Here is a 25,606-nt window from a genome sequence, read left to right as displayed (position 1 = left end):
CTATTTCGATACCACTAATCTCTTCGAGGGAGGTGAGAATTATGCAGCTTGTTTCCCGCGTCAAGATGAGAGCTAGCTGGCACTGTGACTGAGGGGTAGGTTATTACGTATGGTCATCACAGGACACTTCACGCGACTTGCATGTCGATGAACATGGCGCGGACCGTCAGCCATTCAAGGCCATCGTTGTCACTTAAAAATGTGACGATACGCCTCTAGGAAGGGAATCATTTTTCACAGGAATCTAATCCTTCACCGTTGCTCTAGCCAGGGTATTCCGCGACAGAAATCTTCCCCGCAATCCTGTCAGCTATCAAGAAAGCCCATGCTGTTCTAAATTGGGGTAACACAGGGCGGCGAATGATGAGCAATGGGCTGAAAGAAACCTAGGAATGAGGCCTAAGCTGGTAATCGATAGGCAGCAAATCGGCCCGTAAGAAAGCCAATGTAAGCAAATATCGTCCAACAAGGATCCGTGTGACGGATTAAATCTATTGCTTTTTCTCGAATATTTGGTATTTATGATCCAAGATAATCCAACGTCTTAAGCCTTCCCATGGCCGGATAGTCTTTCCTGAGATTTAACACGGGCGACGATGAAGGTAGATATCTCTCTGGTCTTACTTGCGCTCGGCATCAAGGTGAGATGCGAATCCTTCGACTACGTAATAGCCGGGGCTGGAACTTGCGGTCTCGTACTTGCGAATCGGTTGTCTGAAGAACTAAATATCAGAGTTGCGGTCATCGAGCCGGGTGGTGATGTTCGTCATAATCCTAACGTCACCGACGTTACCAGGTTCCTTCGCGCCTTTGGTACCGATATCGATTGGCAATATACCACGACGCCGCAGCCAGGCGCAAGCAATAGATCACTTGCTTATCACGCGGGCCGAGCCATAGGCGGGACCTCAACAATAAATGGTCTGAATTCTGTTAGGTTACTTCGAGAATCATAGCTGACCATCCAGGTATGACGTACATCCGAGGCGACAAAGCCGAATTCGACGCCTTGGAAGCTCTCGGAAACAAAGGCTGGAACTGGGATACATTATATTCTTACTTCAAACGTGTTGAACGCTTCTCACCGCCCACAGCAGCACAGACGTCCGAGGGTGGTGCGAGTTTCAATCCAGAATACCATGGCGAAGATGGTCCTTTAACTACAGGGTTCCCATTCGAGCTTCTGAATGGGTCATTCCATGAACTGGCTCGAGAGGCTTGGCAAAAACTTGGATATCCCTTGAATCCCGACGTAAATAGCGGGGAGACGCGCGGGTTTGACGTGTGGCCCCAGACGCTGGATAGAGATGCGGATATCCGCGAAGACGCCGCTCGTGCCTATTACTACCCCATTGAGCAAAGACCCAATCTCAAGATTATCAAGGGGACAGTGACGAAATTGACTTGGGCAAATTCATCCACGGCTGGTAGCTTACTTTCGGCTGATGGAGTCGAGTATCGTGACTCTAACAACAAAACGGCTACCCTTAGCGCAACAAAAGAAGTCGTGCTGTCCGCCGGGGCACTGAGAACCCCGCTAATACTGGAATCATCTGGCGTTGGGAATCCCGAGATCCTCAAGAAGTATGGTATAGAGACGAAGATAGAGCTCAATGGGGTGGGAGAAAACCTACAAGACCAGCCCAACACAGCGTTGGAATATTCCTCGAACTTCAATGTGACAGGAACTGCCCCTTACGCAACATTTGTTACGGCCCAAGACATATTCGGTAACCAGACTTCCACCGTAGCAGCAGCGACCGATGCCAAGCTTTCTGAATGGGCTCAGAGGGTCTCGGACGTCAATGGAGGAGCCATTAGTCCTAGTCAATTAGAAAGGATATTCCGAGTGCAGCATAATCTCATTTTCAACAAGAATGTTACGATCGCCGAGTCTCTAACATCGGGTTCGGGTTCGATCCTCATATCTGCGTTTTGGACGTTACTGCCTTTCTCCCGGGGCAGTGTTCATATCAAATCGGCCGAAGATATTGAAGACCCCATCATTGATCCAAAATACTTATTCATCGACTTTGACCTCACCGTTCAAGCTGGGATCGGTCGCACTTCGCAGGGCCTTTGGTACACGGAACCGATCAGTAATACGGTTGTCAGTTATTTAGTCCCCGGGGATGCAGATCTGCCTCGCAATGCCAGCGATGCTCAGTGGGCAGCGGCCCTCGGGCCTCTAGTATCGCCAAATCATCATGTATGTAACATCGAGAATTGTTTTTCTCCCCCCCTTTTAGCTTGCATTGCGAGTGAAAACTTCCTGGTCAAACTAACCGAAGAACTTTTGCCTCTGAGGCACACTTGAAACTCTTAGAACTATTTCTTAAAGAATGTATTACTGACTTCTGTTGTTTAGGCACTTGGTACGGCTTCCATGATGTCGCGAGAGCTTGGTGGTGTTGTGGACCCGAAGCTGAAAGTCTTTGGGACTTCGAACGTTCGAGTTGTTGATGCGTCTGTGTTGCCGATGCAGATTAGTGGCCACTTAACCGCGACGCTCTACGCTGTGGCTGAGAGAGCGGCAGAATTAATCAAGAATTCATAGCCTAGCTGCATCCTGATTGAAATAGCTGAAGTATACAGTTCTAATTCGGTAGCCAATTTTTGATGTCTTTAATAACAGCACTGCATGTTACAAAAAGGGGGTTGTGCTTACGTAATGTATTCTATGAATTCTGAGCTCTGTTCAAAGTTCCAGGGAGTAAACATTGAATTGCAACGAAGCTTATTTAAAGTATTATCCATGGTGTTGAAATGGTGTTGAGAAGAAGCTGTGAGGTACATGATAGGAATGCCTCGTAGTTGAAGAAAAGTACAAAAGTATTGTTGAAGTACGTTGTCCGTGGTGTCAAGAATTCCTTTGGTTTGATATGAGGACCAAAAAGGAATTCAAAAGGCATGCCTCACTGAGTTGCAACAAATCGTTCTTGAACACTATTTTATCAAGCATAGATAGCGGCAAGCAAGAAAGGTATAAAAAGAAGGTTGAGCAATGTGTGGGTTCCCGTACTGTTGCGTACGGACTGCCTTACGAAAGCGTAAGCATGCCTGACTCTTCGTCAGAATCCCACGGGAGTTTGTGGTTGTAGGAACTGTAGTACAACGTCTGACTTTATTGCTCGGAGTGCCTCTCGAACACCTTCGAGAGGCTGGCAATCCAAATTTAATTATGGTATCAACCCTTGGATTTGGTCGAGGGGTGGTCAAAGTTGCACGATGAATCACGGTTTCTAGGACAAACGCGTGTCGCGTAGGTATGGTGGTTGTCAAGATGCTCTTAATCGTACCTAGCCCGTTCATGTTATTAACATCATGGGTGCTTCTTAAGCCTTGGGTCACTTGGTCTAGTAAGTAACCTAGAACGATTCAGGAGAAATCCGTTTGATATTTTAGGTTTACCAATGCAGTTTTCCTTTATATTGATCCTTATTGTCGACGTTGCTGAACTTATCCACCCAAGTAGTCATTCCCTCAGGCCGGCTAGCCATTGTGGAATTTATATTGAATTTCATCACAGGTCATCGCGCGGAACCCCGATGGCTTTACTATAGTATCTCACCTTATTCCCGCCTCAAGCTGAGCTCTTTATAGAAAACTCATTAATAAGAGGGATATGTCCGTGATCGAGTATATGATTGGCTGGTGCTTATTAATGGCCATGCATTAACCCTCCTATTACTACCTATCTACCTATACTTATAGACCAGTGCCTACCTAAGTAAGTAGGATTTATTCGAACTACCTGATTCCAATTATCCTTACCTAGTAAATATTGACTCATTGAACGTAATCAGCATTTGTATCACATTAATCGATGTATATCGCCATTATTTCATTTCGAGTCAAGTAACCTATATACCCCGCCCCTTCACGAATAAGCAACAATGAAGCTATACCAGAGCATCTTACTCGTTTGCCTTTCTTGTCTAGTGTCAGCATCGAAGAATTCTGAGCCATACGATGCAGTGATCGTTGGAGGAGGCCCGGCAGGCTTCGTACTTGCCTCGCGACTCTCAGAAAACCCAGACTTCAAGGTACTGCTCATAGAAAGTGGGCCGGATACGTATACCAATGAGACAATCACGACCCCGAGGTATGCCAGCCGGCTACAAGGGACTCAATTCACTTGGAACTTTACGTCTGTTCCGCAGACTACTCTCGATGGTGCTACACCACCATTACATCAGGGATTCGGGCTCGGCGGAGGCAGTGCTGTGAACGTCATGGCCTACTGCCGAGGATCCAGTTCTGTCTTTGATGAATGGGCCAATATATCGGGCATATCCGGACTAAAATGGGATAATCTCCTGACCTATTTCAAGAAAAGCACTAATCTATTTGTGCCGCCTGACCTCGACTATGACCAGGTGATCGACAGGGCAAACTTTGGCGATTATCATGTCAATGTCAGCTATGAAACGAGCGAGCAACGATCTATAATCGACAATTCGTTTGTGAATACGTGGGTCGCTAACGGTGGAAAAGATGCCGACCTAACATCTGGAAAAGGTATTGGTATGATTATAGGAGGTCCTCATTCTATCAATCCAGCCAATGGAACGAGATCGTATGCTTTACCTGCCTACGGATTTGAACTTGCTGGACGCCCAAACTTTGAGTTAATTGACGGCAGCCGAGTGATCAGGATCAACTTCGAGGAGACCAAGGCCGTCGGCGTGGACTACATAGATGTCTCAAACAACGAAACTTTTACTATTAGGTCAAAAGAAACGATTATTAGTGCAGGAGCGGTCAACTCTCCACGCCTCCTCCTTCTCTCGGGAGTTGGTCCCAAAGATGACCTCGAAGAACTCGGTATTCCTGTTGTCGTCGATAGTCCTGGAGTTGGGTTAAACTTCTTCGACCACCATTATAACGTCATGATGTTTAATGCCACTCCTAATATCATCACCAACAAACAGATAAGCGATCCAGTACTGCTCGCCTCCTTTTTAGCCGAATACAAAGACAACGGAACAGGCCCCCTATCAACTCCAGGCTCTTCCTCGTTCCTCGCGGAGAGGGTACCCGACGAGATACTCGATAGTTTCGGTGTGAATGTCAGCTTTCATAAGAGCTTACCGAAAGATCGGCCTCATTTGCTGTACCAGGGGTCGGCCTCTGCGATGCTTCCAGCGCCCGACAGTTCCAATACATTTTCAATGCACTCAGCCCTCGTACAGCCGGAGACACCTGGATCCATACGGCTCAACAGTTCGAACTGGCGTGATAATCCAGTACTCGATTCCAATTACTTCGGTTCCGAAGGCGACTTTGCTATTGCTCTATATGGCTACAAGCGCATGATAGCCATGATGCGATCAGACACGATGAAGTCTGTAATAGTGAACGAAATATATCCCGGGCCCAACGTCACAAGTGATGCGGGTATCAAGGCAGCATTCATGGAAGCTGCTCTCTCGTACCATCATCCAGTGGGAACGAATTCTCTCGGGACAGTGTTAGATGAGAGCTTTAGGGTGAAAGGTGCGCAGAACTTGAGAGTGATCGACTCGAGTGCTATCCCGCGACTGCCAACATGTCACTTGCAGTCGTCGGTATATGCGTTAGCCGAGTTTGCGTCTACGATACTCAAGTACGAGCTTTACTAGGTAAAGTAAAGGGTTCACAGTTCGATAATGCTGTATTGGTGGAAAAGCTCTGGGAGAAAAGGGGCTAAAGAAAAGTGGATACATACAAAAGGGGGGACTAGCTATACGCATCCCATAGTAAATGAAGAATGATCGAAAACAGTACATATGTCTGCCTCCATGAATCAATTACTGGGATCTACTGATTAAATCAGTATGTAGTCCATGATCAGGTGGCCTTATAAATCCCAGTTGCAGTTGGATGGACGTAGCCCCAAGTGATCCATTGACGCCGTCTGTTTGAGTGCATGATAAAAATACAGGAACCTTAACATGCTTTATGGTGAATGAGAAGCACAATTATAATCTGCCAGGTGGTTAAAAAATAAAAGGTGAGTCACAAAGTGGAAAAATAATATTACCAAGTGATAAATTCGTTCAGGAAAAGTGAAGTACTAGAATACATAACCAACCAGTACCCGCCCAAGTATTGCCCAATACTTTTCCCTACGGTAAAAGATTTGTGACGCAATTACTTTTCTTTTTCTATTCGACCGTACTCTTCCACTCATCAAGTGCTTCTAGTACGATTTAGCGTTGTGTGGAAGTCACGAAGTTGGTCAATTCGTACCTGCCTCCTTTCGAAGCAAACCGCACGTTCTCGTTTCGTAACTTCCACGCGCATCTTGATAAAGTCAAATCTACTTCACCTTTCCGTTCTTTTTCACTTCTCTTCCTTTTCACACTAAAGCACACATTGCGCAAACTCATCTTGACCTGCAAAACTCATTCTCCCCACATTCTACCGTCGAGAATATTTGCACAATCCGACACAATGAGTTCCATCTCATCTAATCTCGTCCGCGCCGGGCTCCCTCGCGGCATTCGAATTACTACCGTTTCAACGGTGAGCTTACCCGCATATTCATCCATCCCCCAATCATTCACGTCGTCGCTAATAAAATCACTAGCCGTACCAGCACCGATCCATCTCGTGGATGCCCTGGGAACAACCCAACCCGAAGCTTTACATAGACCAATCCGACCCGGTCTACAACCTGCCGCCTCCGGAGGACCCTGCCAAGAAGACTGACGCTGGAGCCGAAGCCAAGAAGTCTCACGCAGACACCACCGGCACCCAAGACGTGCGCAAGGCCGGCGAGGCCGCCGTCGCTCCAGGCACCGCGGCCGTCGGAGCAGGAGGCAAACAAGAAGTCTCGACATCCGGCAAGACGGTGCCGACCTCCATCCAAGCGGGCAGCCTCCGCATCCCCTCCACCCAGACGCGCAGCATGCACACGGCAAGCGGCGGCACTCCCTCCAGCGCGCCCGCACTCCTTTACCTCCCCACAACCCTCCTGCGCATCCCAGGCATGCCCTCGACCTGGCCCGGCGAGTCCCCCCAGTCGCCCGACCAGCCGCGCATCCGCAAGCGCCGGATGGAGGTAATCCACGAGTTCAGCAGCAAGCCTCAGCAGCTCATCCGCGCCGCTGCCGCCATCACCACCACCGCCTCCGGCTCTCCTTCCGAGGACAACAAGTCCACGCGCCAGGTGCTCGAGACCCTGGGCGACATGACGTCTGCGTCGCCGCAGACCTACAACGAAGACGACAACGGCGATGACGGCGACTTGGACCCGAACACGTCGCTCAGCTTCGAGAAGGCGGTGGCACGCTACATGGAGGGCGTCAAGGCGCGCGAGGAGGCGCTCGCTGTCGCCGACCAGTCTGGCGACCCGGCTGTCAGCCGCCAGGTCCTGGACGAGGTGGAGCGCAACCAGTGGCGTCGCGTCGTCTGGGCTGCGCTGGAGAATCTGCCTAAGCTGCCTCCCGAGAGCGACGAGAGTGGTAAGGGCAAGGATACTGCGGGACAGGGTAAGGATGCTAAGGGAAAGGGCAAAGGACGCGCTTAGGGGGTCTGACTTGGGTACGAATAGGTAATGGTTTTCTGAGTCGGGTATTCGGTTGATGTACTATGGGAGGCGAATGGCAAAAGAGGGGTGTTGATTCGATATGAACTGAGCCGTGGATAGGCTCATTTCCGTATTTCGTTTCGTTAGTCTGTTTTAGGTCGATACCCCTGGGTTGGAGTTAATACCCGCTCGGTTTGGTTTGGTTTGGGGCGGGATAGGAAAAGTCATGGGGGTTAGGACATCCTGCATACGTCTGCGGTAGCAGATACTCAGCAACTCTAAATTGATCGTGTTGCTATGGAATTCTATTACTTTAAGTAAGTGATTAGCTACGAAGCTCGGTAAGACATGTCTAGGTCGTAGAAAATTGGTAAGATGATACTTCTATGTTGCCCACCTCCTTGTCTGATCCATCATTTATCCAAAAGACGAGGATCGTACTTTATGGAACGCTCCAAATCTACGTATTATGGTGTGAATTATTTCTATAGCTTTAAGTCAGCTTACAACTTGCACAAGGGTCCGTATCGCAACAAAGGTGGAAGGGGGAAGAATAATGCCTCTATTGAATAAACGCTAGTACTTCCGTAAAGAACAGACGCTCAATGAATCCCTATCCGTACAATGTCAAAAGCCGTAGAGCAAAAACCGCGTCCCATTGCTAATATAACACTTCTAAACCTATCCCATTTCCAGACTCCAAGGTAAGTTTCGTCGAGCAAGTGGTTAAAGTTAAAGCCTAATGGGAGAACTCCGAGATGAATGAGGTCGTAAGCAATCACTCGTGTAAGCGAGAGTACCTGACAAACAAGCGGTCGAGGAAGTGAGAGTGGCGAATCCCGTTAGGCCTCGCTGCTGCAAAAGCGTCGATCGCGTCCTGGACTTCATATCCGCAGCGCTCGACTAGATAACACACGACGAAATAGCCGGTGCGGTTGAAGCCATAGTGGCAGTGGACGCCGATGACGTGGTCCGGGCTCCAGTCGGGCTCCGTGGCCGCACGCTCCTTCTGATCCTCGCGGATGCGGTCCACGAGTTTGATAAAATTGGCTACCTCGGTCTCGGTTGGCGGGATCTTTGACACTGTTGGAAACTTAAAAAGGCTTTAGATCATATACGTCTAAAAAAAACTTATGATTTCTCACCTTATGATACTTGATACCATCACCAAAGCTCTTGGGGTCATATACTGGGTCTGTGTGGCTGATGTCGATGATGTCTTTAATGATGTGTCCCCTTGTGGAAGGATTAGTAGTGTTCATGGGGTGTGAATAGGGGCAGGGATAAAAGTACACTCACCAATTGGCCGCAAATACTTTAGGAGAATGTTCTTCGTCAACCTCGCGCAAAGTCTTCATTGCTCGGAATACGCCGCCAATAGGTTCACTAACAGGTTTGACGCTTTTCCATTTGGCGAGATTCTTGACATCCCACTTCCCGTCGCGGGACAGATGCTGTAATTGCCAACCCCTGTTCAAAACATTAATCCAATCACGTACTTGAGCCATCCATATTACAGACTTACAGAGAAAAACGGCCAGTGACATGGTCATTCATGAAGTCGCCTATAAGCCCTGCCAAGACGCGAACCGTGTTCGGCATATAAAGCAAAGCATGTCCGGCTGGCAATAATGAAGTTTTAACGACTTTAGATGGATGCCGCGGCTGGGGAGGAATACCGCCGATTGACTCCTGGTCTCTCGGCGTAGTAGGGTCCTCGTAGTTGTCTTCCACGTTAGCTGTTGGCGGCTGCTTCCGTGTAAAATCCTCGTCGGTGATAGCGTCGATCGATTGTGGCATGTCTCGCGGTTTAGCCGAGGTGCTCACCGGAGCTGCGGCATCCACAATTGCGCGTGCCTCCGTAACATTAGATGGAATGTCGCCAGGATGCTCGGAAGCAACCTGCGAAGATGCCGAATCGGACCTCTCGGACGTGACCCCGCTGGATAAAGGGGCCGGCTTAGTTGCAGATTCAAGAAGGCCCCGAATTGTTTCAATTTCTCTTGGAGGCGTAACGGAATCATAGTCGCCACCTATTAGGAAAACGGGAATATCGAGACCAGCCCAAGTGGGTTCACCGAACAGCCCCCCTACTGGTTTCTCGCTAATGAAATGTGTGGGCAATGCTCCCCATGCCATTCGACGGAAAACTGGTGTACGACTTTGGCTATTGAACCTATCTTGAATCTGCCGGGCCTCGAGGTCTCCTCCAGGGCCAACAAACCGCTTAACACTGGCGCTCTCGGGACCACCCCGTCTATCCCAAGTCCGCCAAAGGTTGAAAATGAAATCTGGGAGCCAGAGAAGCATACGAACACTGCGCACTACTTTTGGCGGTTGTGGGCCGGATACGGGACAAATTGCGATTAGGCCCATCACATGTGAAGGAGGACGCAAATAGAATGCCGATTGCTTATTCGCAATACGAGCAGCAATCGCAGTTCCCATGCTATGGGCAATTAGAACAAGCCCCTGGTCCTTCTCCCGATACCCCTCAATAATGGTCTCGAGTAAGTCGGTCAAAGCATCTGTCGTATACGCATCCCACAACGTCGGCGCAAACTGAGAGAGGCCGCAACCGGGCAAGTCGATGGCCAGGCAAGACGCGGAATTAACGAGACTAGTAAGTAGAGGATGAAACTGCGCAACGGATCCCCCAAGTCCGTGGATAAACACCAACAAAGGAAGCGGTGCTGGGTCTTGGGGCAACTCGTCTGCTTTTGGGTGACGACGGTAAAAGACCCGGATTCCGGGATAGGTAATGCCAGTCCGGCTAGCAGTGTAAGACACTATTTTGGAGTGCTTCCGAAGGAGCGGGGGGTCGGTGGCGTCCGCATCTTTCGAATCGGGCCCGTCGGCTCGGGTCCTGGCCATTCGTCGATGAAGGTACCATGCACTCCCCAAGGCGACGGTGAGGCCGAAGACAAGATGTCTGGCTCTTAATAAAGATGACGCTGCGTCGGATGAAGACATGGTGAATAACTCAATCCTACGCAAGCAAAATAGAGAAAAGAATAGTAGGAAAACATTGACGAGAAGTTCTTGGTGTCTCTAAAGCGGCAACAGTGGTGGTACCTTCACCGAATCTAGAGAGATCGATCCACCGTCGTGCACCATTCCGGCATAGAAACAGGTAACAGATAAGAACCTTGATGAATGAGCACTTACCACTTAAAAAGTGCTTTCAGCAACCGAAGCGACGATGTAAGGGTTCAACTTTAGATTACCTCGCTAGGCCCTGGGGTAGGTATTATATGTAGGAAGGTATGGAGGTATGTAGAGAGGTAGATAATAGATACCTAGATACCGAAATCAGTGTGATAAGTTACGATGCGACAATGGACAATGCAGGTGAGTATCAAAAAGTGACGATCCTGAATTATCAAGTCCTTCCGTCTGTGATATGTGGATATGAGATATGCAGAATGGATCTCTCACATGCGACTCTGACGGAAACCGGAAACGAAAGGAAAGGAAAAAGTCTTTGATCGCAACCGAGTTCCCAATGACTCGTTGGGCGCCAAAGGGAATAATCTCAAATAAGTACCGATGCGCCTCCAGAAAAATACGATATATACCGTGGTTCGATGTGCGATGCGAAACAGAAAAAGAAAAAAAATAAATCGCTAGTTTGTCAGATGCTGGGAAATCTAATAATAAAGATATGACCCGTTTGGCTGCGGTTGTTGTACGGCATACACCTATACACGTTTCTGGCGGAATGGCTCATTGAACTTCGATGAATGAACCAATTGCCAGGTACGCTACCAACCTTAGCTAATATGAGAGCGAAAATATGTCATAGCACCCTGTCCCTTCAGCCACTAAATCGTCATGGCGCCTCAACGTGTTGCTCAAGGAGGCTGCCATTGGACTGATATTATTGGCCAATGAACTTTGTCTATATCAGCCACAGAATGCAAGGCTGATAATATCCCCTGTCGCTCTTCAGCTCGGCTTACATCGCTGTGTAAGTGAATTAGAAGATTGCTATATTTTAGTAACAATGTTTCAAGGATAGTTTTTCAATTGTGGAAGGAAACGGAAGCCATTTCATGTTGTGATTAGTGCTCAAAAATAGTGCAAGAAATTTGATCCCACAGTGTCGCTTTTACTGCTTGTATAGTTAGGTCCTGTAAAAATTACGAAGTCACAAACTAACAAACACAAACCGCGGCAAGTTTCCCTATATCCAGAATTCCTATTTAGACTTAGCAGTATCCATAGAGTTTTAGATTCATGAGTTGCTGGTTTCATATATTAATACGGTATAGAATTTCTTCAACACAATCATTATCCCATAGGGTTGCCCAAGTCCCGTGCTTTGGACTCAAACACTTATAGATATGAAAACGTGCATCGCGAGACCAGTTATCCAAGATTTCGCTCTAAAACATAGTAAACTTCTTGAAGAAAAACCCACAGGGTACCAGTTTGTTCTGAATAGATGCAGCCAGTCTATGCTGAAACCGCCTGAACTAAGTGGTAGAGCATTGGTGTTCTACTGTGGACGCAGTTTGTATGTTCGCAAAATGGGCCGTCCTCCACGATGAGACTATCGAGACCGCCCTGGCAGAATACTATTTAAACTAGAGAGTTCACTTCGGATTGAAACAGATTCGAAAACCACAAGCACCTTCAGAATATCTCATTCATCCCATAATATCGGATTTACACACTCGAGCACTCTCAACTACGCTACAACACCAGTCAGACACCGAACAACCAAGAATAAAAATAATTTGGATTCAATTTCGATCAACTACCAACAATTCATCACCATGACTGAACCCATAGATCCGAAGTACCCACGCGTCATCGCGCGTGGCAACTTCCAGAAAGAGACAGAGAACCAGCTCTCTGTTCGAATGGGCGAAACCTTGTACATCATTTGGCGCGGATATGAACGTATGTGACCCTATTTGAGCTCCCACTCAACCTGTCAGACAGCAAGCTAATTAGATTACTTTTAGAATGGCTATTTGTCATGAACGCCAACAGGGAACAAGGCTTCGTAGACCGAAATTGGGTCATGGAGATGCTTTTGTAAAGCAAGTTTCACCCTCAGTGACTATCAGAGTCGCCCACGAAACGGCCATCCATCCCACTACCGAATCTCCCCGACAAATTTTCGCAGCGACATCCACAGCGTTTGATTTTTAACGAATTACCATTTTCGACACATGATGCAGCGTTCCTTCGGCTTTATCTTCTGGGCCCTTGGGGGGCTCTCTGGATCATACAGGTCTCTTGTTTTAAGGCATTTTCATAAGGATGGGGAAAATGGTCGGTTAGGCAATAAGGGGTAATGGAATGGGATTTTAGCGACAAGTACTGATGAGACTTCGGTGATTGTGATATGCTGCTTTTCGTCCAATGTGCTATGTATGAGTTGAGATGAGTGCTTTTCCTTGGCCACCTTAACGCCGTTAAAGAGTTAGCCACCATTGGCTTGATATCCGTCCATCAAGCCGCCCCGACTCCCTCCCTCCAACCAACCGGTATCAGCGCAGCGGCAACATCATCAAGTCCCCTCTCCGTAGCCAGCAGATTATACTGTGCAGCCGCATTCCTCGTATCCAGAACCTCGACCCTCATGCCGAGACTACCGATATGGCGTTTCAACTCGGGACTAATCGGGCGATTCAGCGGGCCGAGCCCTAATATCAACAGATCTGTGCCACACAAACGCTCATTAGCACACCATCGCAAATCACAACACCCACACACCCACACACGCACGAGCAAGTAAGTATAAAAGCACAAGCATCCCACTAACCAGGTCGCGGCCAAACCAACCCAAAAAGGCCAAACGTCTCATTCGGCACCTCCCACTGCCCCTTCCTATTCACCAACCTCTTCTCCCCGCTTCCGCCCCCGCGCGCAAGCCACGGCTGCCACGTAAACGCCTCGCCGCCAACCAACAGTACGCCCGAGCCACCAACGACCTTGGCGCCGCTGTTGAGGTGGAAGCCGTCGGGCGCGCACACGTCGACGGAGGTAGCGGGGACGGGGGCGTCGGCCAGGACGTTGAGGGCGCCGAAGTCGGTTTGCGGGGCGTCGCCTTTCATGCGCCTACTCGGTGCGGTGGTGTGGAATGTATGCCTTGACACTGCCGCTGTCGTTGCTGTTGCGCGGGGGAAAGCGGCGGCGGTGTTGCTGATTTGCGACGGCGAGAAGAGTGGTCGCTGGCCTTGTCGCAGAAGCGTGGCGACTTGGGCGAGAGGCTGACAGGCGCGTGAGGGAGCCATTGCCGCTGTTGAGATTGGATTATCTCTTGCTTGCGAGTCCCATTGTGCGGTGCTCGTCCGGTTTCTGGGTGTTGACCTTTTCTTTGAGGTAGGTCTAGAGTAGGTAGAGTAGCTTGAGGTTGCGCAAAGAAAAGGTAGACGTCATTTTTAGAGACCCGCACTACCCCCCGTGTATCGAATATTGCGGATCAATCTATATTTGCTATCATGTTATGCTATATGCACATAGCCAGAAGCTATGACTTAAGCAACTTCTACGCACATAATATTCATTATTCATGTTCAGAAGCTCAAAGGGTAATACATCCTTATTCTCCAGCGTACCTACGCGAGAATATCTATAGATGGCATTTTTTAGGTCCCTACTAGTAAACGAAAAGATTATGTTGCATCAAATTAGAGTAAGTCGACTATTATACCATAGGCTTTCTAGCGATTTAAGGTGTCTGTCTCATTGTCTAGATATGACTGAGTGTAAATCTCACTTGTTAGGTTACAGAGTCTACAGTCACTACGTCCAGGGAAAAGTAGGAATTCCCTGGAATGTATGTTGCCGTGACTATTACCTACTAGGGAGACACCTAGATCGGTAGATTGAGATACTCTTGTCACAAGGCGAGGATACGAAAACTGCCAAGAGCGTAGTGGTAGTTCTGATGTCGTTTATTCCGTTACGATCATCTAAGCCATGAGAAGTCCCAGAAACAGAAACAGCTTTTGACTAGCCGTTCGCATGAATGCAGCCCTGACCTCTGAACACCCGAATCAATGAAGGCCTAACCATTCCATCCCAGAGTCGCGTAACGGGTTTATTTCTTCTTAGAACCCTCGCTCTGTTCCTTTAGCACCTTCTTCACGATCTTTTGCTCCTCAATCAAGAATGCTCGGACGATTCTGTCTCGTACGCAGTTGCCGCATCGAGAACCGCCGTAGGCTCGCTGCACTGTCTTCTTGGGGTGGGAGATCTGAGAGTATTCACGAGGTCGGAGGGCAGGAACCTGTTAGGAGAGGAGAAATGTTAGCGTTGGCTTCAGCAAAAAATGGGCTTGGTTGAACCATCGTCTTCGCACAGAATCCTCCGTCGCCTGGAAAACGAATGTTTCTAGTCGAGATACTCGCAACCGCAACCGTCACCAAATAATTACGCGCAAATAATTATTCTGTGGCGACCGAATGTAACGGTTGTCCTTGCGTAGATCGATTCCAGGTCGAATTTTCCAATTTCCTCTCGCTGCCCGTATCCCAGATACTATCCGACGAAAATAATCAAATTCACTTACGCCAGGGAGCTTGACGCCACAGTCACCGCATTTCGGGGCAGTTCCTCGCTTCTTGATGTGAAGTGCTCGTAGTTCACCACCTGGAGTCTTGACGACTCGGGTCTTGTTGGAGGTGGTGTTGTAGCTAGAAACGACACGTTAGTTTTACGCGACCGTAACAATAAGAAGAATTCGACTTTGATAATTATCCTAGTCGAGATGGGAGACATACGGGTTACGACGGCGGTAGGTCACTCGGTTGTTAGGCATGGTGACGGTGTTGCTGGAGGAATTGATTTGACTTGTTCCTTTGCAACTTTTTTTGTGAGTGATGAATTTTGGGTGTTTTTGCAAAAGACAAGTTCGATGTGTGGGATGGATCTTTAGCCCGCTTAGATTTGAACCAATGGGAATCATGTTGTGGGATTAAAATTTTAGCCACAATTACCCGTCCCAACAGCCACAGTTCTGCGGGTATCTACTATCCACGTGATAGAAGCTCAAGCCTCACCCTTCGCGCCAAGGAATCGAAGTGGGGCCTTCAAGCTAAACCGTACGTAGTACTGGCCCCAAGAAAAATTGCCCCAAGGCGACCGTTAAAGATTTCAAACAACATCTTTCATCAACCTTAACCTTCTCAACTAGCTTTTCGCGTCGGTCATATCGGAGGACGTCGCGTCTAATTGTTAATTTCATCACGATCTCTATTCGCTTCGATTGCTAGGAATCGAAAAACACTGCTGCCTGCTTAAGGCGCCCGTAGCACCCTCGCGCGACTGATCGCGCCGCGGCAGCGACAGCATCGAAAGTCACAAAGCTACAATCTCTGTTGGCTTGAAGATGTCATCCTTTCAACCCCCTCCGCCTCCTCCTGGATGGGGACCGCCACCACCACCTCCCCCTCCGTCAGATTTCCTTCCACCGCCGCCAGGAGCTCCAGCTCCTCCTCCCCCTGGATACCGCCCCCCGACCGATCCTCAGATCGCGAAGTTTGCGCAGAAGAAGAAGGAATGGCTTCGGGACCAGCGAAACCGCTTTGGAGAAAAGCGCAAGGGCGGCTTCGTGGAGACCCAGAAGGCTGATATGCCCCCCGAACATCTGCGCAAGATCGTGAAGGATATCGGCGATGTCTCCCAGAAGAAGTATACAAGCGATAAACGAAGCTACCTTGGCGCTCTCAAGTTCATGCCGCATGCCGTAATGAAGTTGCTGGAGAATATGCCCATGCCGTGGGAGTCGTCAAGGGAAGTCAAGGTCTTGTACCATGTCAACGGGTGCCTGACGCTTGTAAACGAGATTCCTCGTGTTATCCCGCCCGTATTCCACGCGCAGTGGGCAACGATGTGGTTGACCATGAGGAAGGAAAAGAGCGACCGAAGGCTGTTCAAGCGAATGAGGTTCCCGCCGTTTGATGACGAAGAGCCACCTCTATCGTGGTCTGAGAACATCGAGGATGTCGAACCGCTGGAGCCGATTCAGATGGAGCTCGACGAGGAAGAGGATGGTGCGGTGTACGAATGGTTTTATGACCATCGGCCCTTGGTCGATACCGAGCACGTCAACGGACCGAGTTATAAACAGTGGAATCTCACGTTGCCGCAGATGGCCGCGCTCCACCGACTTAGTCGCCCGTTACTAAGCGAGACGGTCGACCAGAATTATTTCTACCTATTCGATCTGAAGAGTTTCCTTACAGCAAAGGCTTTGAATGTCGCGCTACCCGGTGGTCCTCGATTCGAACCACTATATAAGGACATCGATCCAAACGACGAGGATTTCGGAGAGTTCAATGCCATCGATCGAATTATATTCCGATTCCCGATTCGCACTGAGTACCGAGTCGCTTATCCCTACCTGTACAACTCGCTTCCTCGAAGTGTCAAGTTCAACTGGCACTCTCACCCGCAGATCGTGTATACTAAATCCGAAGACCCTAATCTACCTGCTTTTCACTTCGACCCTATGATCAATCCTATATCGTCTCGCTCAGTCGCCCCGAAGAATGTCACTATTAGTCACGAGGACGAGATCTTCGGTGCGGGTAATCTTGAAGAGTCCGAGGACGATGCTTTCGAATTGCCGGCTAGCGTTGAGCCCTTTTTAGCTGATGAAGAGCTTTATACCGAGGACACGTCCTCTGCCATTGGTCTCTGGTGGGCTCCTTTCCCATTCAATCGTCGATCTGGTCGGATGGTTCGTGCACAGGATGTACCGCTCGTAAAGCAGTGGTACCTCGAGCATTGCCCTCCGAAGCAGCCAGTTAAAGTTCGAGTTTCGTATCAGAAGCTACTCAAGACATACGTACTCAATGAGCTTCACAAGAAAAAGCCGAAGGCTCTCAACCGGCAAAATCTTCTGAGGACGTTAAAACAGACCAAGTTCTTCCAGCAGACGACGATCGACTGGGTTGAAGCCGGTCTCCAAGTTTGTCGACAAGGATTCAATATGTTGAACCTCTTGATCCACCGCAAGAACCTCACATATCTTCACCTGGATTATAACTTCAACCTCAAGCCGGTGAAAACGCTGACTACGAAGGAGCGGAAAAAGTCACGTTTTGGCAATGCCTTCCATCTCCAGCGTGAAATATTGCGTCTATTGAAAATAATCATAGATTGTCATGTGCAATACCGGTTAGGTAATATAGACGCTTTCCAATTAGCTGATGGTATCCTCTACGCCTTCAACCACGTTGGTCAGCTAACCGGTATGTACCGGTACAAGTATAAGCTGATGCATCAGATTCGGTCGTGTAAGGATCTGAAACATCTTATCTACTACCGCTTCAATAGCGGGCCTGTTGGCAAGGGACCTGGCTGTGGTTTCTGGGCGCCGGCCTGGCGAGTTTGGCTTTTCTTCATGCGAGGAATAATTCCCCTCCTTGAACGATGGCTAGGAAATCTACTCTCCCGTCAATTTGAAGGACGTCACAGCAAGGGCGTGGCCAAGACTGTGACCAAGCAACGTGTTGAGTCCCACTTCGACCTAGAACTCCGAGCTTCGGTGATGGCCGATCTTATGGATATGATGCCCGAGGGTATCAAGCAGAATAAGGTCAATACTGTCCTCCAACACTTGTCAGAAGCTTGGAGATGCTGGAAGAGTAATATTCCGTGGAAAGTGCCTGGCCTACCTGCCCCTATCGAAAACATCATTCTTCGCTATGTCAAGGCAAAGGCGGACTGGTGGATGTCGGTCGCACATTACAATCGTGAGCGTATTCGGCGAGGCGCAACCGTTGATAAGACGGTCGCAAAGAAGAACGTGGGTCGTTTGACGCGTCTCTGGCTAAAGGCTGAACAGGAGCGTCAGCATAACTACATGAAAGACGGCCCTTACGTATCGTCTGAAGAAGCTGTGGCGATCTACACAACGACGGTACACTGGCTTGAATCCCGGAAGTTTACCCCAATTCCGTTCCCGAGTGTGTCATACAAGCACGACACAAAGATTCTGATCCTTGCCTTAGAAAGACTGCGAGAGGCGTATTCCGTGAAAGGCCGCCTTAACCAAAGTCAACGGGAGGAATTAGCGCTGATCGAACAAGCTTATGACAGCCCCGGCACTACTTTGGAAAGGATCAAGCGATTCCTCCTCACGCAACGAGCATTCAAAGAAGTCCAGATTGACATGAACGATAATTACAGTACCATCAACCCTGTTTATGATATCGAACCCATCGAGAAGATCAGCGATGCCTATCTTGACCAGTATCTGTGGTACCAGGCCGACCAGCGGCATCTCTTCCCCGCCTGGATCAAGCCCTCTGACTCCGAGGTACCACCCCTTCTAGTATATAAATGGGCTCAGGGTATCAACAACCTAGAAAAGGTCTGGGAGACTGAGGATGGAGAATGCAATGTCATGATCGAGACAGAGCTTTCCAAGGTCTATGAGAAGATAGATCTGACTTTGTTGAACCGACTTCTCAGATTAATCATGGATCACAACCTGGCGGATTACATCAGCTCCAAGAACAACGTGCAGTTAACATACAAGGACATGAATCACATCAACAGCTACGGTATGATTCGTGGTCTTCAGTTCTCGGGCTTTGTTTTCCAGTACTATGGTCTTGTGCTCGACCTATTGCTCCTCGGTTTGAACCGTGCTAGTGAGATCGCCGGTCCGCCGTCAAGCCCGAACGATTTCCTTCAGTTCCGTGACCGCGAGACTGAGACAAAGCATCCTATTCGTTTGTACACAAGGTACATTGGCAGGATATGGGTTTTCCTGCGATTTACCGCCGAAGAGTCACGAGATCTCATCCAGCGATTTCTAACAGAACAGCCCGACCCGAACTTTGAAAATGTCATAGGCTATAAGAGCAAAAAGTGTTGGCCGAGGGACTCCCGCATGCGACTTATGAGGCACGACGTCAACCTTGGCCGAGCCGTATTCTGGGATTTGAAGAATCGACTGCCTCGATCCGTTACCACCATCGAATGGGATGACACCTTCGCTAGTGTCTATAGTCGTGACAATCCAAATCTGCTCTTCTCCATGTGTGGATTCGAGGTCCGCATTCTTCCGAAGATCAGGAACCAGAATGATGAGTTCCCTATCAAGGATAGTGTGTGGTCTCTCGTAGATAATACTACCAAGGAGAGAACAGCACATGCCTTCCTGCAAGTTACAGAGGAAGATATTCAGAAGTTTAACAATAGGATTCGTCAGATCCTTATGTCTTCTGGATCGACCACCTTCACCAAGATTGCCAATAAGTGGAACACCGCCCTTATTGCGCTCTTCACCTACTATCGTGAGGCTGCCGTATCCACTATCAATCTACTGGATACAATTGTGAAATGCGAGACCAAAATTCAGACCCGTGTGAAGATAGGGTTGAACTCGAAGATGCCATCACGTTTCCCTCCTGCTGTCTTCTATACGCCGAAGGAGCTAGGTGGTCTCGGAATGATTTCCGGTTCACACATTCTCATTCCAGCCAGCGACAAGCGTTACTCGAAGCAGACGGATACTGGAGTGAGCCATTTCCGAGCCGGTATGACGCATGATGAAGAAACCCTCATCCCTAACATTTTCCGATACATCATCCCCTGGGAGGCTGAGTTTATCGACTCGCAAAGAGTTTGGACGGAGTACTCCCAAAAGAGATTGGAGGCCAATCAACAAAACAGGCGTTTGACCTTGGAAGACTTAGAAGACAGCTGGGATCGTGGTCTGCCGCGTATCAACACGTTATTCCAAAAGGACCGAAGCACGCTCAGTTTTGACAAGGGTTTCCGTACTAGAAGCGAATTCAAGATCTACCAGCTCATGAAGAGCAATCCCTTCTGGTGGACCAGTCAACGTCATGACGGAAAGCTTTGGAACTTGAACGCCTACCGCTCCGATGTTATCCAGGCCTTGGGCGGTGTAGAAACGATCCTCGAGCACACTTTGTTCAAGGCAACGGGTTTCCCATCATGGGAGGGTCTGTTTTGGGAAAAGGCCAGTGGTTTTGAGGAGTCGATGAAATTCAAGAAGTTGACCAACGCGCAAAGATCCGGTCTAAACCAAATTCCCAACCGTCGGTTCACGCTTTGGTGGTCTCCTACTATTAACCGTGCAAATGTCTACGTCGGTTTCCAGGTGCAACTGGATCTTACAGGCATTTTCTTACACGGCAAAATTCCTACCTTGAAGATTTCTCTCATCCAAATTTTCCGTGCCCATTTGTGGCAGAAAATCCACGAGTCTGTTGTTATGGACTTCTGTCAAGTCTTCGACCAACAGCTAGAATCTCTTGGTATCGAGACCGTCCAGAAAGAAACCATCCATCCTCGAAAATCATACAAGATGAACAGCTCTTGTGCTGATATCCTGCTTTTCGCTAGTAACAAATGGAACGTCACTCGACCATCGCTTTTACACGACACCAAGGACACTATTGAGCCTACTACGACGAATAAATTCTGGCTAGATATCCAATTACGGTACGGCGACTATGATTCTCACGATATTGAGCGGTATACTCGTGCGAAATACTTAGATTACACCCAAGACAGCATGAGTATCTATCCTTCGGCAACTGGATTGATGATCGGTATCGATCTTGCTTACAATCTTTACTCTGCCTACGGACAATATTTCCCTGGTTTGAAGCAACTTGTACAAGAGGCTATGGCCAAAATTATGAAGGCCAACCCGGCTCTTTACGTCCTCCGCGAGCGTATTAGGAAGGGTCTACAGCTATACGCCTCGGAGAGCAACCAAGAGTTCCTCAACTCTCAGAACTACTCCGAGTTATTTAGTAACCAGACGAAGCTCTTTATCGATGATACTAACGTGTATCGTGTTACTATTCACAAGACCTTCGAAGGCAATTTGACCACGAAGCCAATTAACGGCGCGATCTTTATTTTCAATCCCCGAACCGGTCAACTATTCCTTAAGATCATTCACACCAGCGTCTGGGCTGGCCAAAAGCGTCTAGGTCAACTAGCCAAATGGAAAACGGCCGAAGAAGTTGCTGCTCTCATTCGATCCCTACCGGTGGAAGAACAGCCCAAGGAACTAATTGTCACTCGCAAAGGTCTGTTGGATCCTCTAGAAGTGCACTTGTTGGATTTCCCGAACATCTCTATCCGGGCCTCGGAATTGCAGCTACCCTTCCAGGCAGCAATGAAGGTTGAAAAGCTAGGAGACATGATTCTCCGTGCTACCGAACCTCAGATGGTTCTTTTCAACCTCTACGACGAATGGCTCAAGAGTATATCATCGTTCACTGCGTTTTCCCGTCTAGTTCTCATACTTCGTGCCCTTCACGTCAACCCCGATAAGACAAAACTCATCCTTCGACCTGACAAGACCGTTATCACTCAAGTGCATCACATCTGGCCTACGTTGTCAGACGAGGATTGGATCAAGGTGGAAGTCCAACTACGAGATCTGATTCTGCACGACTACGGAAAGAAGAACAACGTCAATGTCTCCAGCTTAACTAGCAGTGAAGTTCGGGATATCATCTTGGGTATGGAAATATCTGCGCCGTCTATGCAACGACAACAAGCTGCGGAAATAGAAAAGCAACAAGAGGAGCAGCAGCAGATCACAGCTGTTACCACAAAGACGCAAAATATCCATGGCGAAGAACTCATCGTCACTACAACGTCCAAGTACGAGCAGGAGAAATTCGCGTCCAAGACGGAGTGGCGGACTCGAGCTATTGCCACGTCGAACCTCCGAACTCGAGCCAACAACATATACGTCTCGTCTGTGGACAATGATTTGGAAGACATTACTTACGTCATGCCGAACAACATCCTGAAGAAGTTCATAACCATTGCGGACCTGCGAGTACAAATTGCCGGATACCTATATGGTGTATCCGCCCCAGACAATGATCAAGTGAAGGAAATTCGCTGCATTGTCATGGTACCTCAGATCGGCAATACGCGCTATAGCCAACTCCCTCACCAATTGCCGCAGCATGAATATCTGTCGGACATGGAGCCTCTCGGTGTGATCCACACTCTAGCCGGAAACGAGTCACCCTACATGTCTGCGGTCGACGTTACTATGCACTCTCAGCTTCTTGACCGCCACAATAAGTGGGATAAGGAGAAGACGGTGATGATTGACGTCTCTTTCACTCCCGGTTCAGTCTCTCTAGCTGCCTGGTCTCTAACACCTGCCGGCTATCGATGGGGCGCCGAAAACAGAGACTTCAGCAAGGACGATCCGAACGGGTTCACGACGTCTATGGGTATCAAGCGCAAGCTCTTGCTTAGCCCGCGATATAGGGGATTCTTCCTCGTACCGGAAGACGGCAAGTGGAACTTCAATTTCATGGGCAGCAATTTCCTCGGTCTAGAAAAGAAGCCGGTGCACGTCAAACTAGACACGCCCATGTCCTTCTACAACGACCTGCACCGGCCAGAGCACTTCCACAACTTCGCGGAAATGGAAGACCCCGGCGTAGACAGGAACGACAACTTCGCTTAAGGACATACACATATCTTGGTAGGGAGATCTTGGGACGATCGTCGCGGGAGATATGCGGGAGAGGTTTGATCGACGGGCTATGAATTGGAGAATAGGAGATAGCTGAAAGATAATATCGGAAGTGACGAAATGATGCATTACAATGGCATTTTCCGAAAATTCGGTGCGAAGGTGTGCTTGTGTTTTTTCGGGAATTTCTTCTTACAGGGCGTTCGAGGGGACAAAATGGAATTGAATTATGAAGTTCAGGGGATTTTACAAGAGGCTCAGCTCATCTTCTTACCCCAAGGCCTGTATTCTCTCATATAACTACTACTAGCTACTCTATTATTGCTGTGCCGCTCAGGTACGTACCTCATTGTAACATATCAGCTACATACCGTACCTTAACCTATGTATACGAGAATGTGATAATACCCCCCCCGCAACCATGGACTCGGAACCGAGACTAAGTGCGTGACTTTGTGATCACCAATATTCCGCATAGCGATAATAAAAAAATCTATAGTGAAAAAAAAGCTTGGACCTCCACCCCCAGCAAACCCCGTTCAAGGGGAATGCTACTCTGCCGAACTTGGGAGCGCCCAGTCAATTTATCGAATGAGGCGAGTGTGGAGAACCCAATCCCCCAAGGCTGATAGTTCTGCAAGATTTTGACAGGTCGCCCGCCATGGCGAAGCGGCGATCTGGATTTTGTTTGTACTTTAGATTTGTACCAGGACCTGGGATCCCTGGGGGGGTTTTTAAGGTAAGCGTGTAATAGGTGGAGAGCAGCAGCAACAGCAGCAGAATCGTTGGTCAGGTGCAGACTTTCAAACCTACCTATGCCTGCTGCATCGCCAAACCGTTCGCGATTCGACGTATTAGCTCAAGCGAACCCGAGAACCCAGATAAGGAATGTAGACGCGGCGCAGAAGGAGCAGGCGTGTGAGAGGCTCGTGATAAGCGGTGGTCCCTGACGGGTCGCGCACATCTCTCTGCTACTACTATACTCAGGCACTTCGCATGAGAAGCTATCCCCCATTCACGCTGACGATACAACCGAAGGTTCTTCTCAACAACAAAAAGCAAAAAGAAAAAAAGGCGAATTGGGGGCCCAGATCGCTGCCCAATCTAGAAAGCGACGTAGACCTTGGGATCCTGCGCGCCCATTTGGCGGTTCAGCGAGGAGAAAAGCGGGACGGACGTTTGCTGATCCTCCCAACCATCCGTAATCGTGGAATCGAGAAATCCTCCGCGCTAGCCAGTGCAGAAAGGACACACAAGCCAGGTCCTCGGTGAACTTTGCCTAGTGCGGGATGAGCACGTACCTACGCACGCTACTAGTACTTACAGATGATTATAGATTTGGTAGCTTGATAATCAGCGGGAAGGAGGGTGGGGGAAGGAGGGTTGGTTGCAGGGGAATTAGCTTTTTCGGGATGAGATGCACAGGATGCATTACCTGAATTGTGTACTTATATTAGATTTGAGATGAAGAAATCAAGATGAAAGCTGCTAACTTAAGAAAGGAGTAGCGCACAGCGCATATAGTGCCGAAGTAAAGGCGCCGCCGAAATAGCCAGGCTGAAAAGAGTGCAGAACGTATAATAAAGCAAATTACTCTTTTATGCATTCATGCGCGCGTACGTGGGTTGGTGCGTGTAGATCAAGGTTAGATCCTCAAAACGGATCTCATTAGACGACGATTGATCTATCACTGGCTCAATCTGTCTAGCTATCCACGCTGGCTAGTCCACCAGTCTCTATCAGTTTAGTTTGTATCCATAACGTTCCAAGAAGCACGGCCGGGTTACTGGGGAAAGCTCTCACGGGTTCTGTATCTAGTAGCTAGGGTTGTGATTGTCACTCGTACTATTATGGTATGGTAGACGTAGGTAAGCTGGTAAGATGGAGTTTGTACAGTACATCTAATCCGGATCTCTGGGCGGTCGAGGATGCGGAGATTTTCTTTCGACTAGGGCTAGGTAACGCCCTAGAGGCTGTGTACTCTGTACTTCCAGGTTTGCGCAGCAGTACGCGCAATAGGATGGTCTGTGGTCCCCACCTGTACTTGTCAAGGAGCTTTCCCCAGTGGGATTTGCATTATCGGCAGGGTCATCCAAGTACGCAAGACATGGTAGAATGAGGCTGACTTTGCGCTGCGATGTCATTCACGAGCAGCGGTGACACATCAAAGTGCTGGATCTTCGCAAAAATTGAAAATTGTAGTACTGCACTCCGCCCCGAAAATATGGATGTGGCTTTCGCCAAGTAGGTAAAGAGCTGCAAATTCCCCATTCCTGTTCTATTACATGGTAAGTTATTTGTCAGCCCAAGATTAGACGGTGAGCGGCATGGAGATACATGAACGTATTTGCAGATTTGCACATCTTAGATGACGAAGGGACGGCATCGTGCCGAAGCGGCCAGCGCAACATAATGGAACTTACCCAGAGGTGCTCCCACTGTCGGTAAACCAGCGGTATGCAAGAGGATAGTGGGTCCCGAGGGAGTGGAGCTTGAAACGGTCCTAAACCATCAGGAGGAGGAGACGGAGAAGATGTATCCATTCTCACGTCTCAAGCATGAAAATACAGCGTCGGTTGATTGGCATACTGCAGAAACGAAATGTCCTCACCTCGATTTGA

General features: G+C 48.7%; 8 protein-coding genes across 8 annotated transcripts; 5 read left to right on the top strand and 3 right to left on the bottom strand.

Moving 5' to 3' along the window:
* The first annotated feature begins 344 nt into the window (after positions 1-344).
* On the top strand, positions 345-2,736 carry F4807DRAFT_269692 (putative GMC oxidoreductase). Its single transcript, XM_047994558.1, has 3 exons — positions 345-921; positions 969-2,209; positions 2,369-2,736. Exons 1-3 carry the CDS (start codon positions 597-599, stop codon positions 2,555-2,557), a joined length of 1,755 nt encoding a protein of 584 aa, XP_047858051.1. The 5' UTR covers positions 345-596; the 3' UTR covers positions 2,558-2,736.
* Positions 2,737-3,721: 985 nt separating this feature from the next.
* On the top strand, positions 3,722-5,764 carry F4807DRAFT_411519 (GMC oxidoreductase). The gene has a single exon (XM_047996708.1). It carries the CDS (start codon positions 3,897-3,899, stop codon positions 5,622-5,624), a length of 1,728 nt encoding a protein of 575 aa, XP_047858050.1. The 5' UTR covers positions 3,722-3,896; the 3' UTR covers positions 5,625-5,764.
* Positions 5,765-6,438: 674 nt separating this feature from the next.
* Positions 6,439-7,516, top strand: F4807DRAFT_456875 (uncharacterized protein; the record flags this gene model as incomplete). Its single annotated transcript, XM_048000951.1, has 2 exons — positions 6,439-6,510; positions 6,575-7,516. The coding sequence occupies 2 exons, from the start codon at positions 6,439-6,441 to the stop codon at positions 7,514-7,516; spliced, it is 1,014 nt and encodes a 337-aa protein (XP_047858049.1).
* A 778-nt stretch (positions 7,517-8,294) lies between these two features.
* Positions 8,295-10,489, bottom strand: F4807DRAFT_456874 (uncharacterized protein; the record flags this gene model as incomplete). Its single annotated transcript, XM_048000950.1, has 4 exons — positions 8,295-8,591; positions 8,662-8,752; positions 8,816-8,986; positions 9,042-10,489. The coding sequence occupies 4 exons, from the start codon at positions 10,487-10,489 to the stop codon at positions 8,295-8,297; spliced, it is 2,007 nt and encodes a 668-aa protein (XP_047858048.1).
* Positions 10,490-12,242: 1,753 nt separating this feature from the next.
* On the bottom strand, positions 12,243-13,886 carry F4807DRAFT_411496 (uncharacterized protein). Its single transcript, XM_047996707.1, has 2 exons — positions 13,296-13,886; positions 12,243-13,191 (listed from the first exon to the last, which is right to left on the bottom strand). The coding sequence occupies exons 1-2, from the start codon at positions 13,765-13,767 to the stop codon at positions 12,983-12,985; spliced, it is 681 nt and encodes a 226-aa protein (XP_047858046.1). The 5' UTR covers positions 13,768-13,886; the 3' UTR covers positions 12,243-12,982.
* F4807DRAFT_456873 (uncharacterized protein) lies at positions 12,298-12,566 on the top strand (the record flags this gene model as incomplete). The annotated part of the gene is made up of 2 exons (XM_048000949.1): positions 12,298-12,424; positions 12,490-12,566. 2 exons carry the CDS (start codon positions 12,298-12,300, stop codon positions 12,564-12,566), a joined length of 204 nt encoding a protein of 67 aa, XP_047858047.1.
* A 267-nt stretch (positions 13,887-14,153) lies between the features above and the next one.
* On the bottom strand, positions 14,154-15,395 carry F4807DRAFT_411491 (ribosomal protein L34Ae). The gene is made up of 3 exons (XM_047996706.1): positions 15,259-15,395; positions 15,048-15,171; positions 14,154-14,765 (listed from the first exon to the last, which is right to left on the bottom strand). The coding sequence occupies exons 1-3, from the start codon at positions 15,294-15,296 to the stop codon at positions 14,577-14,579; spliced, it is 351 nt and encodes a 116-aa protein (XP_047858045.1). The 5' UTR covers positions 15,297-15,395; the 3' UTR covers positions 14,154-14,576.
* Positions 15,396-15,621: 226 nt separating this feature from the next.
* Positions 15,622-23,479, top strand: F4807DRAFT_269495 (pre-mRNA processing splicing factor 8). The gene has a single exon (XM_047994557.1). The coding sequence runs from the start codon at positions 15,867-15,869 to the stop codon at positions 22,974-22,976; it is 7,110 nt and encodes a 2,369-aa protein (XP_047858044.1). The 5' UTR covers positions 15,622-15,866; the 3' UTR covers positions 22,977-23,479.
* Positions 23,480-25,606: the final 2,127 nt, after the last annotated feature.

This window comes from Annulohypoxylon truncatum, assembly GCF_022578515.1.
Source record: "Annulohypoxylon truncatum strain CBS 140777 unplaced genomic scaffold F4807scaffold_4, whole genome shotgun sequence".
Classification (NCBI taxonomy): domain Eukaryota; kingdom Fungi; phylum Ascomycota; class Sordariomycetes; order Xylariales; family Hypoxylaceae; genus Annulohypoxylon; species Annulohypoxylon truncatum.
Note: the sequence above shows the minus strand (reverse complement) of the source record. Positions and strands in the feature narration are given on the sequence as shown.